The sequence below is a fragment of the Bufo bufo genome, chromosome 2, assembly GCF_905171765.1.
Source record: "Bufo bufo chromosome 2, aBufBuf1.1, whole genome shotgun sequence".
Lineage (NCBI taxonomy): Eukaryota > Metazoa > Chordata > Amphibia > Anura > Bufonidae > Bufo > Bufo bufo.
In genome coordinates, this window is record NC_053390.1 from 100491793 (window position 1) to 100506528 (window position 14736).

At 42.2% G+C, this 14736-nt stretch overlaps 1 protein-coding gene across 4 annotated transcripts in view; it reads left to right on the forward strand.

The window, feature by feature from the left end:
- The window catches only part of LOC120992394 (microtubule-associated serine/threonine-protein kinase 4-like), a 301883-nt gene that overhangs the window by 256828 nt on the left and 30319 nt on the right, over nt 1-14736 (forward strand). For all 4 annotated transcript variants that reach the window (XM_040421360.1, XM_040421359.1, XM_040421358.1 and 1 more), the window contains 2 exons: nt 1478-1610; nt 5441-5606. In XM_040421360.1, coding sequence (XP_040277294.1) covers nt 1478-1610; nt 5441-5606 — 299 coding nt within the window. The remainder of the gene's footprint in view (nt 1-1477; nt 1611-5440; nt 5607-14736) is intronic.

Consider the following 14736-nt stretch of genomic DNA (forward strand, 5'->3'; position numbering starts at 1 on the left):
CATATATTACTTGAGTAAGCTATGTCTGGAACAAGATTATAAACCCCATCAGTTGTATAAGTGCCTCAGGATTCCCGGAACATCTTGTTAAACGGAACAACCGTGCTGGCAATTATTGGGGGGGGGGGAAACATTCCCAGTAGTTGCCTGATCATAAGTGGAGGTGAAATCTGCATTTATGCAGCAGTCACCTCCATGAATGGGCACTAGTTATTGTTTCTGGGCAGAAGATTGCTGTCCAAAAACAATAATTTTGCTATTCGTATTAACAATGTGTTTGTTTGTCAGTTGGGTGATCAGTGGCACATTACAGAAGGCAGTTATGGGGAACAAACATTCTAGGAATGCTTTATCCCAGTAATTGCCCGAAATGTTGACCTTTACTCTGAACATCTTTAACCTGTCCCGATGTCTAAAGGTCCTCTGAGATGGGACAACAAAGTGCAAGATGGAAGTCTTTTTTTACATTGAAATGATGTCTCTACGTTTAAGGGCTCAGGCACATGGCCATTGCCCAGCCCGCATGCCGCCAGTCCGCAATACACAGGCACCGGCCGTGTGCACCCCGCATCATGGATGCGGACCCATTCACTTGAATGGGTCTGCAACCCGGGAGATGCGGTGCCGAAAGAAGGCACGGATCGGAAGCACTACGGAGTGCTTCTGTGGATTTTCCGTCCGTGCCTCCGCACCTCAATAAAGTAGTGCATGCACTACTTTTTTGCGGTGTGGACCGTCGGATGCAAATCGCGAACCCCATTCAAGTGAATGGGTCCGCAATCCGCATGCGGCTGCAACACGGTCGGTGCCCGTGCATTGCGGACTGCAATTTGTGGTCCGCAGCACGGGCCCAAGTCAGCACACGGTCTTGTGCGCATGAGCCCTAAGGAAGTTAAGACTGGCTTCTTTGGTTTGAGGACCACCATCTCTGTCTTCCAGAAATCATCCTCTCCCCTGAGTCTGTTGTTAAAAGGCTGTAAAAATAGAGAACCACAATAAACTGTTAAGAAATTCTTTTGCATTGTAGATTATTCTGATTGTACACATACATAATATAATACAAAAACGAGTGCCATAAACCTGACCAAATAAGTGACAGACTGTTACAAAGGGAGAGAGGACCCTGCTTGTGAGGACTTAGAAGCTACAGTCCTGGTACATATATATTTTTCATATGATGAGTAACCAGAACACTTCTGATCTAATCCAGGCTGTCCACAACTTTCCAAAAGTATTTTAGGAATGATAGAATACTTGTCTACTTTTCAACTCCCATAAAATCTCCTGGGTTACAACCTACAAGAAATGTGTTTTTTTAGATCCAGAGATTATTTTCCAGGACTATGTTTGTATAATGTATTCTTCATATATAATGAACCTGACAACTTCTTTTTGTTTGTGCACAGGAAATGAAAACCATGCTCTGCTGAAACATGATCTATAGTTCTAGGAGTTAAACTGTGTCTTTCTTTTACAGCTTGCTTGTCACCTCAATGGGACACATTAAGCTTACAGATTTTGGACTTTCCAAAGTAGGCCTAATGAGCATGACGACCAACCTCTATGAGGGTCACATTGAGAAGGACGCCCGAGAGTTCCTGGACAAGCAGGTCTGTTTAACTAATATCATTTTTTTATTCCATGTCCCAGTCTTCAGTGTTGAAAAAGTTCCTGCTATGTTTTTTTAACGGTTGATCTACAGTAGTTGGCACAACTTATAGACAAGGATGGTGCAGTGTTTGGATTAAAAAAAAAATAATAATTTTCTAATTCTGGACAATCCTTTTAGCACTGCATATTGAGTACATAGAAAACGCTTAAAGGGAACCTGTCACCATGAAAATGCAGTATGAGCTGCAGGCAGCATGTTACACAGCAGGAGGAGCTGAGCAGATCATTCAGCATTCAGTTACAGTACCTTGAAAAAGTATTCATACTTTGTACTTTTCCAAATTTTTTCACATTTCACACACAAACTTAAAGAGGACCTTTCACCAGAGGAAAGCCTCTAAACTAACTATACAGAGGTGTAGAGCGGCGCCCAGGGATCCCCCTGCACTTACTGTTATCCCCGGGCGCCGCTCCGTTCGCCCGGTACAGCCTCCGGTATGTAAGGAGTTAGGCTCCACCCATTTGATCCTGCCGGCGTCTTCTTCTCCTATGCTGTAGCGCTGGCCAATGGCAGCGCTCAGCTCATAGCCTGGCTATGAGCTGAGCGCTGCCATTGGCCAGCGCTACAGCATAGGAGAAGAAGACGCCGGCAGGATCAAATGGGTGGAGCCTAACTCCTTACATACCGGAGGCTGTACCAGGCGAACGGAGCGGCGCCCGGGGATAACAGTAATTGCAGGGGGATCCCTGGGCGCCGCTCTACACCTCTGTATAGTTAGTTTAGAGGCTTTCCTCTGGTGAAAGGTCCTCTTTAAGTTTATTTTATTGAGATTTTATGTGATAGACCAACACAAAGTAGCAAGTATGCGTGAAGTGAAAAAAAATGATATATTATTTTCAAAACGTTTAATAGATAATAATCTGGAAAGTGTGCCATGCGTTTGTATTCAGTCAATACTTTTACAGGACCACTTTTCGCTGCAATTACAGCTGCAGGTATTTTGGGATATGTCTTTACCAGTTATGCCCATTCTTCTATGCAAAATAGCCCAAGCTCAGTCAGATTGGATGGAGAACATCTGTGAACAGCAACAGGGATATTTATTTTATAACCTAACCCTGCTTTACTCTTCTCCACAAGTTTATCCCTGACCTGTCTGGTGTGTTCCTTGGTTTTCATGATGCTGTTTGATCACTAATGTTCTCTAAAAAAAAACCTCTGAGGCCTTCACAGAACAGCTGTAGTTATACTGGGAATAAATTACACACAGGTGAACTCTGTTTACTAATTAGGTGACATCTGAAGGCAATTGGTCACTCTGGATTTTATTTTGGGGTATCAGAGTACAGGGGGCTGAATACAAATGCACAACACATCTTCCAGATTTTAATTTATTAAAAATTTAAAAAAACAGGTACCATTTATTTTTTTTTCACACATAATTGCTACTTTGTGTTGGTCTATAACATAAAAATCCCAATAAAATAAATTTAAGTTTGAATACTTTTTCAAGGCACTGTAATTCTATATATTTTATTTTTGTTCTAACCTGACCCCATCGGTTCCTGATATGACCAGCTTCTGAAGTGATGACTATTCCAGAGAGTCACAGTTATTATGGTGACGAAGCCTGGACTCCTCTGGAGACTGAACCTTTTCTTCTCCAGATGGAGGCAGTGCGCCTTTGTCTTTTCAGGGGATATTACATGGAACAGCTTTTCACCATCATTTCTTGTATGGACCATTTGTTAAATGTTGATTCTTTCTCCCCTTCATCTATTAACTCAGACTTTGCTAAGAGTATTTAATATGTCCTTTACTATATTATATAATTTTCGCATTAAGCCTAATCTTTGCGTTTCCATATCCTTTACAAGTCTGCCCATAAAATTAGGAATACGATTGCGCTGTCATAATATTTGAGACAGCGGAATGAGACACTAAAGGAAGTCTGTTAATCTCTGTAGACTACTTTTGGGGCTTATGATGCATTGTACAATTAAAGGTGCTAAAATCTTAGCTGTGGTCCATTTGCTTTTTTTCACGCCTCATTACTAGTTGTCCACAATCTGTTTGTTCTAAAGTGTCTTGGAGGAAGATCCGTCTGAACAATAGCTTGGCTGATTGTATGTTCCCTTCACTTTCCTGCTGCAATATAAATGGTCTGGTTCATTCTTCTTAATTTAATACTTTATAAACTGGAGAGATATTATTTTTCTTTGCTAGTTCAAACATACACCACATTTAAAATGAATTACCAGCAGGATGTCTACCATTGTGCGTTTATCCCTGGTGTCTTGAAATGTAGTTGGGGGGATATAAAAAATGGTTGTGAATAAATGCAGAATATGCAGAAAATTTATGTTTATTAGTTTTAAAGTGCTCAGCTCATGTATAACGTTCTATTGCTGCAGTGTATGCTGGCGGTAATTAAGCATCTGTGTCTCATCCATCACTCGTAAGGTAGACTGTGCTTCATGTTTGTATATACACAGTGCACAGGAAGGAAGCACTGATATTTCAAGCTAAAACAAATGGCGTTGTTGCCCTTTACCATCAATCTCCCCTGAAATATTAAAAATAAAAAAATACACATGTTTTATAATCAAAGGTTTGTGTGACTGCCGAATAATAATTCCATACAATGCCAATATAATACCACCCTCGAATAGCTACGTACGGTAATATCTGCATACAGTATACAAATATTACTGTCAAGAAGTATTCATGTAATATTGAAATATATTTCCTACATATTACTGCCGTATAATGCCTAAAAATACCACTATACAATACTTAAAGCGTACCCGAGTTTTCTAACATTTTGAATATTGGTTGTGCTTTATTGTAGAATCTTAATAATGGATCAGGTCTTTTTTGGGTTTCCCTAATGTCTTCCTCAGCTATATTACTCCCTCTTTCAGCTGCACATCTAGATGCATTTCTCTCACAAGCAGTAGGTGTCTCCCTTCTGTGGAATTTGCCAGCACTTTAGTGCTGTGACCTCACTTCCCTTACTTCCTCCTATATTTATTTTCTTCTAGGGAGCTCAGAAAGCTGATAAGGAGGGGTAGATCAGACTTAAAGACACAGGAGCATCTGTGCACTTCAGAAGCAGTGAAGAAGCAGTTCTCCTGTCAGGCTTACGATCCTGGCTAGCTCTGACACACCTCCCTTTCCTGTGAGCCTTGTTCCATGTCTCTGTTACTAGGGACGGATCTTGCCTGACAACGGGCAGAGGACTGCAAGTTAGGTGGAAGTGAGACCCCTAGTTGCCATGATTTTGCAGCTTTTTTTTTCAGGTGGATGCAGGCAGATTTTTTTTAATGAAGTGATTTAGTAATTTGCTAGTTACACCAATCTCTATTAAATAAAATTGGGTGGAAGTACAGTGACTTTCTTTTTTTGAATCAAGTAGTTTTTATTAAAACATTTTTCCCTTTTGTATAGATAAGCGTACATCAAATACACATTGATATAAACAGATGAGTGCCCAACTTGGGCACAATAATACACAAAGTATAAACCCAGAAGGGTAAAACCCCCCCCACCCCCCCCCCCCCCTTTAACCCACAAGTACAGTGACTTTCTAAATAATGAAGCAGTTGGTGGTAGAATCCCTGGTGTTGTAGTCCTTGTGGCTCAGCTTTAAGAAAATGTCGTCTCTGTGCAGTGGCTCAATATGCCACCTCTAAAATCCATACAGAATCTTGTTTTGGAGATAATGTTTTTTTTTTTTTTTTTTTTTTATGTATTTTGCCTTTTTCACACTTCTCTATTTAAAGTATACTTTCATTGATTGCCCTGTATTTGACCCATTGGTTTTAGGTCTGTGGAACCCCAGAATACATTGCACCAGAAGTGATTTTGAGACAAGGATATGGGAAGCCTGTGGACTGGTGGGCGATGGGCATCATCTTGTATGAATTCCTGGTTGGATGTGTCCCATTCTTTGGGGATACACCAGAGGACTTGTTTGGGCAGGTTATCAGTGGTAAGTATTATGCATGCTTATTTCACTTTATAGAAACATATCGGGCTGCTTATAGGGTCCAATAAATTCTGGGTAGTGGAGCACTGTATACAGACTCGGAAGATTAAAGGGGAGTGTCCTTCAAAAAAATAATACATTTACTTTGTTGGATTACACAAAACAATTAATTGGGGTCATTTAAAAAATGCTGCAGTGTGTAGTGGATATTTCTGTTGGATCTGATTCCCCTTGTGTGAGCCAGCCAATAAGAATCAGCACACCAGATGATACTAACATTCATCACCACTGGGACACATTAGGTGGACCTTCTAAGAGCAAATCAAAAGAACTCCAGAACTCGAGGGCCAAACAAGTATGCAAAAGCAACAACTTCTGGAATTGAACATTTTTGTTTTTTAAATGACCCCAATTTCCTTTTCTTTTCTTTTTTAACATTTGCATGATCTAACAGAGAAATGTAATATTTTATCGTAGGGACATCTTTAAAACTACAGTACAGTATTTCAGAATTTTATGCGGCCATGTGGGGACATATTGTTCTACTGTTTCCCTCTCTTTACAAAGTTTTTTTTTATTTTTTTTTATAAGTGGCCAGATAAAAAAAAAAAAACTCCATCAGTTGCCCACCAAGAGCAGTGGCGGAGATTTACACAATCCTAGCAAATGCTAGGGTCCCCAGAGATCAGGGGGTCCCCTGCTGGCTACAAGTAGTTGGCTAAAAAAAAACTGACTATAGGGACAGACATGCGCATGTGCAGCCAGTTCTGCCTCACAGAGGGAAAGCTGCAGAGCAGTGACAGAATAGTGTAGGCTGCACTACTTGCTAACAGTGGGGCTCAGCCATATGATATGGGTAGAACTTGGGTTTATGGGGGCAGCGTTAGCGGGAGCCTCCAGACATAACTTTGCTTGGGGTCCTAGGAATGCCAAATCTGCCCCTGCCCAGAAGCATACACTGTACAGAGCCACAGAGGTTGTATGTCTTTCCACCTGCCATGTTCATGAGGCCTTATTCTGGGATTGTGCCGTAGTCCAGAACTTTAGCTCACCTAAGAGTTAGAAGAACGTTAATTGCCATGAAGAACCAAGAAGAAGATTGATACCAACTTTACATTTACATTTTAATTTTAATTTTAATTGGCTGAAGATGATAATTGTCATGGAGGTCCAGGAAAACACTACAACCCTGGAATTCATAATGTTCTGCAACTTGAGTAGACAATTTAATCTCAATTTTTTTCTGGTCATGCCATGTCCTCAGGAATTTACAATGCACTCGAGCACTTGTATAAAGCCATGTATAAAAATGGCGCTTTGCTTTTCAATTTATGGAGGTCCATGTATTATCTGCTGAATAGTCACCTAAACTGCCTACTGATGGCAATGAAGCTCTTGGTTTACAGTTTACATATCCTGTTCATCTGCATTAAAGGTCCATTCTCCATTTATATAATTCAGTAATTGTGTCTTGCGAGATACACTGCTGTACTAACAGCATTATCCATTCAATCAGTATATTACCCAATTAGCCAGTTCTCATGGTGCGATATAGGAAAAAAATCAGCTCATCTCTGGGGCTAATTTTATAATTGAATGTGTTGTCTCGGAGCGTAATTGGTCTATGGCTTACAAAATAAGTTCATTATTTGCAAATGGTAAAACAGGGCCAACTCCAGTTAGGGATATGTGGCTGCCTGGCTCGCCAACCACCAAGTGCTGTCTATGCAAGTAAAACAAATAGCCAAATAAGCTGTAATGTGACTAACTGGGGGGCTCTCGTAGTCAATAATGCAATGCAAAAAGCAAACAAAAAGAAATTCACAGATTGTTAATGAGTTCACTGAGGGTTATTACAATGTAATGTTATTTATATAACAGCTGTTCTGCTTTCATTTAAAATTCAATAACCTTTTCGTTGTGAACCTGCAGGCTGACCCCGAGTGCCATTACACAGCTTGTGGCAAAACTAAATGATAATTAAACAAAATCCCTTATTTCCCTACCTGCTGTTTCCACAAATTTCCCTGATGCATTAAAAGGCTAAGGTTATGCCAGCACTATGATCATAATGACATTTTATTTTGCATAATATACTGCAGAATTATACACAATAATTTCTAAATATTTGTGCGTGTATACAGTGTAAATATATATTTGTTATATATATATATATATATATATGTGTGTGTACATACCACATTTGAGTCACATTATTATTATGACCGCTTAGTAGTTTCAACGCCGGCAGCGTGTTGCTCACAAAGAAGTCACGTGTGGTGAGCTGGCTGGTGGGTATATAAGGTTTGCACACATATCCCTTGTTGCCATCATGGTCAATCAGTTGCAAAAAGGGATGATTAGTGGACTTTAGGCCAAGGGTGGCGGTATTTCAGAAACTGCACAGTTTGTGAACTGTTTTTGTGCTGCTGTGGAGAATGGCACCATTGTGAATAAGCGATGTGGAGAGTGCTGAGCACCACATACCATTGATGAGATGTGAAGGTCGGCTATGAAGGTGAGCGAGGGTGGCCCGAGGCGCTACAGAGGAACAGCTCACTACCGAAAATAACCAGGTGGCAACCAGACGTGTGTCTAAAACAACACCATTGGAGAACTAACCCCCTGCAACCATTACTGGAAGAACACAAGCTGGTGGTGGCAGCATTATGGTCTGGGGAATGTTTTCGTTGCATTCTCTCTGCCCACTCATCCATGTGCAACGCATTTTCAACCAATTTGGGTATGAATCCATCCTTGCAGATCACGTACACCCATACCTGCTGATTGTCTTCCCTGGGGCGGATGGGATCTTCCAGCAAGACAATGCGACATGTCACACGGCTAGAAATGTCCGACATTGGTTGGAAGTGAATGACCATGTCTTCCAAGTACTACCCTGGCCTTCTAATTCTCCAGACTTGAAGCCAATTGAGCATCTGTAGGACCACCTCGACCGTGATGATTAGGCTTGAGCGAATTGAGCTTTGGATAGTAGATCTGGGTTTGGTACCTGCTGGTACCTCGGTACCAAACTCAACTTCGGATTGCTGTTTTAAAATGTTTTTAGAGACACAGAAGTGATTACCAAATTCATTCTCCGAAATCTCTTGCAACTTCAACTGGAACCTACCAGGACCTTACTGAGCCACTCCCTGCATATCAGCACACAGCAACTCTGGATATTAGCTAATGGTCATAATATTGTGACTCGACTGTGTAGGGGTGTGTGTATGCACACAAGCACATGTCTTGGGCTTTATATTTATTTTTATTGGACTTGAAGGAAAGGTTTCCATAAAAAAAAAAAAAAACATAACTCCTGTAGTAAAAGGATATGGTTTTCAGAGGTTATAATCGGAGACACCAGGAGCTTGGGGAATCAACCTGTTTTAATTAAAGCACACAGAAACACACTGTTCTGGCTCAAAATGCCTTGCAGCTGGGATGCATATTCATACAGTAGCTTGCACTCTGCGTTTAGCTTAACCTAATCTTAGATAAAGCATCCAAGTTGGCATGATAGCTGTTTTTGTTTTAGAACTCTTCTGCCCTTTACGATCTGTGATTTCCGCCCCCGCACACACAAATTACACATATGAGCGGAAGGTAATTTGCATATTATTCATATTTTCTGTTATGAAAGATGTAATGCAAATAATTAGAGATGATATTACTACAGGGACTGCGTAGCAGTGTTCTTACTATTTCTTTCATTCCCTCATTCCTTAACTTTTTCTTTATTATTTCTGAGAATGTTAAGCCTCATTCACACGTCCGTGTCTGTGCTCAAATCCGTTAGAAGGTGGTCAGTGATGCATCCATGAAGCTGTCCGTGAAGGATCCGTGTTGGGTCCGTGTGAACGTTTTTTGCTTTCCTTGTGCCATCCGTGTTTCACTGACATTGCACAGCTGAAAAATAATTTTCAAAGCATCTCTTCCTAGTCATCCGTGAAACACGGATGCAACACGGGTGGCATACAGTACAGACCAAAAGTTTGGACACACCTTCTCATTCAAAGAGTTTTCTTTATTTTCATGACTATGAAGGCATCAAAACTATGAATTAACACATGTGGAATTATATACATAACAAACAAGTGTGAAACAACTGAAAATATGTCATATTCTAGGTTCTTCAAAATAGCCACCTTTTGCTTTGATTACTGCTTTGCACACTCTTGGCATTCTCTTGATGAGCTTCAAGAGGTAGTCCCCTGAAATGGTCTTCCAACAGTCTTGAAGGAGTTCCCAGAGATGCTTAGCACTTGTTGGCCCTTTTGACTTCACTCTGCGGTCCAGCTCACCCCAAACCATCTCGATTGGGTTCAGGTCTGGTGACTGTGGAGGCCAGGTCATCTGGCGCAGCACCCCATCACTCTCCTTCATGGTCAAATAGCCCTTACTTTCAAAGTTTTCCCAATTTTTGGGCTGACTGACTGACCTTCATTTCTTAAAGTAATGATGGCCACTCGTTTTTCTTTACTTAGCTGCTTTTTTCTTGCCATAATACAAATTCTAACAGTCTATTCAGTAGGACTATCAGCTGTGTATCCACCTGACTTCTCCTCAATGCCACTGATGGTCCCAACCCCATTTATAAGGCAAGAAATCCCACTTATTAAACCTGACAGGGCACACCTGTGAAGTGAAAACCATTTCAGGGGACTACCTCTTGAAGCTTATCAAGAGAATGCCAAGAGTGTGCAAAGCAGTAATCAAAGCAAAAGGTGGCTACTTTGAAGAACCTAGAATATGACATATTTTCAGTTGTTTCACACTTGTTTGTTATGTATATAATTCCACATGTGTTAATTCATAGTTTTGATGCCTTCAGTGTGAATCTACAATTTTCATAGTCATGAAAATAAAGAAAACTCTTTGAATGAGAAGGTGTGTCCAAACTTTTGGTCTGTACTGTACGTGTTGAAACTGTGGTTTTCACAGACCCATAGACTATAATGGGCATGATGGATCCGTGAACACGGACATAGAGCATGCATCCGTGCTAAAACACAGATTAAAATGAATGGGGACGTGTGCTGTCCGTGGAACACTGACGTGTGAATGAGGCTTTATATGTATCTTCTCCTCTACTTTGGGGAAAACAGGGACAAGACATTTTGTCACTACAAACCGGATGCTGCTGTTTCCCCAGGGGGACCGCTTTGACTATAGAAATGACATGCATGCTCACTAAAGATGAGGCAAGTTATCAAAAATTTGATTCGGTTGCTTTGCCGAATTTCACAAAGTAATTTAGATTTGTAACAAATTACTTTGTCACAAATCGCATTCCATTGTATGTTGCAGACGCATTGATGCATAAACAGCGATTTCGCCTTCCCGTCATTGAACCCCTCAGATGCTGCATTCATCGCTGATTGCAACATCTGACATTAACATTGAGGCCTTTCAGGGGTTAATCAGGGGGAAAAAAATAAAAATACATATTTACCTCATCCAATTGCTCCCGGAGAGGCCGTCACAGCCATTTTGATTAAAGAAACCACATCATCACGATGATGTCCTCTAGCCGGGCGCGTTGACGTCATCACTGATGACTTCGATTTGCTCAACACTAATGTTCACCAGACTCTTTCCACTGGTCCTTAAGTGTTGTCAAACGTAGGTGTGGGTGATTAACCCAAGGATAATGCAGAGTAGGTGAGCAGTAATAAGCATCAGGTGGTTATAGGTGTAATGGTGCCAGCCAACTGCAGAAGGATGCCCACTTTTCATCTTTACTATGTGGCCTCCTCATGTCTGTGTACACATCAGCTGTCTATACTTAGATATGTCCATCCTTACCATTGATCAACCTGAGATGTATGGCGTGAAATTACCTGTCACAAGATGTCAATCCTGTATAAGGGCACATTCACACAATGGTATGGCCGTGGTGCCCGTATTGCGGACTGCAAATTGCGGTCCACAATACACAGGCACTGGCCATGTGAACTCCATGCTGCGGATGCGGACCCATTGATTTGAATGGGTCTGCGATCTGCAAAAGATAGGATGTGTCCTATCTTTTGCAGAACAGAGGTGCGAATCGGAAGCCCACGGAAACTCGTAAGTGCTTCCATGGGCTTTTGGGTCCGTGCTTCCACACGGCAAAAGATAAGTTATGTCCTATCTTTTGCCGTATTTTGTCGCTCGCGGACCCATTGGTCCACACTGCAATACGGGATTCACACAGCTGGTGCCCATGAACACGGATACGGCGAATATACTGTTTTGTAAATGAGCCCTAAGTCTGTATGGCCACCTAGTGGTTGTGTTGTGAATTGCAACTTGCCATGGGTTTTGCTTGCCTGTGATGATGAAATATTGATTTTGTTTCAGGAGAAGTTGGAGACTAAAGATGAGAGAGACTAGTATGCTACTGTAGGTTTCATGTGTTGTCCCGGGCAGGGCCGTAGATAATTTTTTTCCCTGGGGGGGGTTCAGCTTTCTCAAATTATAAGAGTCATCATCCACATCCACAGATATCTCCCCCCCCCCCCCCCCCATAACAGTGTCCCTGACAGTGTCCCTATTGTAAGACGGACCCGCCGTTCCTTATGTAAGTGACTAAGTGAGCTACTTGTGCAAAGTATATGTACTACTACTATCTAATAATCTATCACTAACTTACTGGGACTGGGACTGTCAGGACTCCAGATAGGCTCCAGACTGGCTCCCGCTCTTCAAACACTAAAACTAGGCGGGCGGCGGCAGCGTAACGTGACGTCACTTACTACGTCACGCCGCAGGCGCATGCTCCTCCCACTTTATTAATGAAGGCGGGGCAGGCGCGTGACGTTGGAGTGAGTGACGTTACCGGCCGCTGGGAGACGGAGTCACGGAGGCGGAGCACAGGAGCAGTGGGGGTGGACTGAATACACTGTCTACAGTATGAGTCTTTGTGTCATAGTTATCATCTGTGCGGTCGCCAGTCAGACACTAGTGCGGGGCTGGCAGGCGGCAGTGCAGGAGGCGGAGCACAGGGGTGTGATTAGGGTGTGCCCAGGCACACCCGGAACACCCTGTGCGCACGCCTATGCTGCCCGCCCTGCAGCCTCCATCACCTCTCTGTGTGCCGCACTGCCCGCGCCGCTATTGCAGGCAGCGGCACACCCGGGCCGTTCTCTGGCAGGTTAGGAGGACAGACACTCTGGGGGGGGGGGGTTGAACCCCCCTATCCCCCCCCCTTATCTACGCCCCTGGTCCCGGGGGAACTCTTTCTGGGGCAACTACCCTTTAACAGAGCTGAGCAAAGAAACAGTGTTTGGCTGCCGGAGAGACCTTGATTGGGGTACTATTTTTATTTCTGGAAAGTGCCGAGTATGCATGAGGAGTATCGTAACCTAGTTAACGTTCCTCTTCGTGTCTGGGAAAAATATTAAAAATTACCTTACATCTGCTGGCATCAGATAGGCTTTGGAAAGCTAATTTGAATATCTTTTCCAGACACTCAGAGGGGCATTGTCTGGCCTACAGTACTCCACACACGTACTGTGCCTACTAGTCACTCTTCATAATGAGAGGGTACCCCCACCTCAGACAATGCATATGTATTGCTGAAAAACCCACAGTTTCATACTAGCCTCTAGTCTCTCTCTCTAACTTTGGTTCGGGTAGAATTTTTTTTTCCAAAATTCAGAAAACTTGAAACAAAACAACCTAATTAAGAACCTTTGAAGACTTAAGCCTCATGCAGACGTCCGTGGAACGCGGTCCGTGAGATACCGGACTGGCATTGCAGGAGCACACGGCATTGCAGGAGCACACTGCGTCATAGCAACCTCCTGCAATGCCAGTCCGGTATCTCACGGACTGTGTTCCACGGACGTCTGCATGAGGCTTAAGGTCTCCAATCTCTATTGGAGACCTTAACCTAATTAAGAAAAAGGTAAGGATGGACACATCTGTTTGATACTGGATTCCTGAAATCAGGAAGGTATGAGAAGAAATAAGGGAGGAATAATAGCTATAGGGTCAGTTAGGTAATATAGTATGCTTACTAGAGGAATTGTATTTTTATAGACTATTTGAAGCTTTGTGCACTCTGACAATGAAATACTGCACTGCTGAGGAGAGGAGCGGAACACAAAAAATGGATGTGGCGATGAGGCATAAAGGCATTTAAAACATCCAAAATTCCAGATCCATTCTTCTATGCTGTCCATTTCCAAGTCCAAGGATCTATAGTAAAAGTAGACAAGCCATTTAGACTGATGTAAAAAATATCCTTCTCATGTAGTCCCAACTAATCAGTTTCCGTCCTTTGTGGATCATGGCCAGAAAAAAAAGCAGGAGAGTCAGTGCATGTTGGACTTGGCCCATCGGTGTACTAGAGGATCTTACAGTGGGCCAATAATGGACCCTAGTGAAGACAGTGAGAGATTTATCAAAACTGGTGTAAAGAAAAACTGCCCATGGCAACCAATCAGATTCCACATTTCATTTTGCAAAGGTGCTCTAAAAAATGAAAGGTGGAATCTGATTGGTTGCTATGGGCAACTTAGTCAATTTTCCTTTACGCCAGTTTTGATAAATCTCCCCAATGACTTTCATAACAAAATCAAAATCAAACATTTGTCACTAAAGTCCATTTCTTATTGTTGAGTTTCAAGTGATTTGAGGTAGAGGGTGGGCCTTGAGGATACTGGGTTTTCTGATATAGTTTATGAAGCCAAAATCAGAAGTAGATCATAAAAGGAGAAAGTATTAAAAAACCTGAATGTCTGGCTGTACCCTTAGGGCACTATTAGACCTCATTCACACGACCATTGTTTGGGTTCGGATACATTGTTTGGACTCTGTGTGCTGTCCGCATCTGTTACTCTGTTCCGTGGCCCCGCAAAAAAAATAGAACTTGTCCTATTCTTGTCCATTTTAAGGACAGGAATAGATATTTCTATTATGGGCGTCCCGTTCCATTCTGAAATTTGTGGTATGATATTCAGGCCAATCATTGGGAACAAGCATTCACAGGAACACTCATTTATGATAAGTGGCCTGTATAATCATGCAGCAGATTGGTATTGTTCATCAGGATGAAAGATGTCTGATAATTGGTAGCATATCTCCCTGGTGCTGCAGCCGGTAATCATTAGAACTGCATGGAGAAGAATGACTGCAGTAG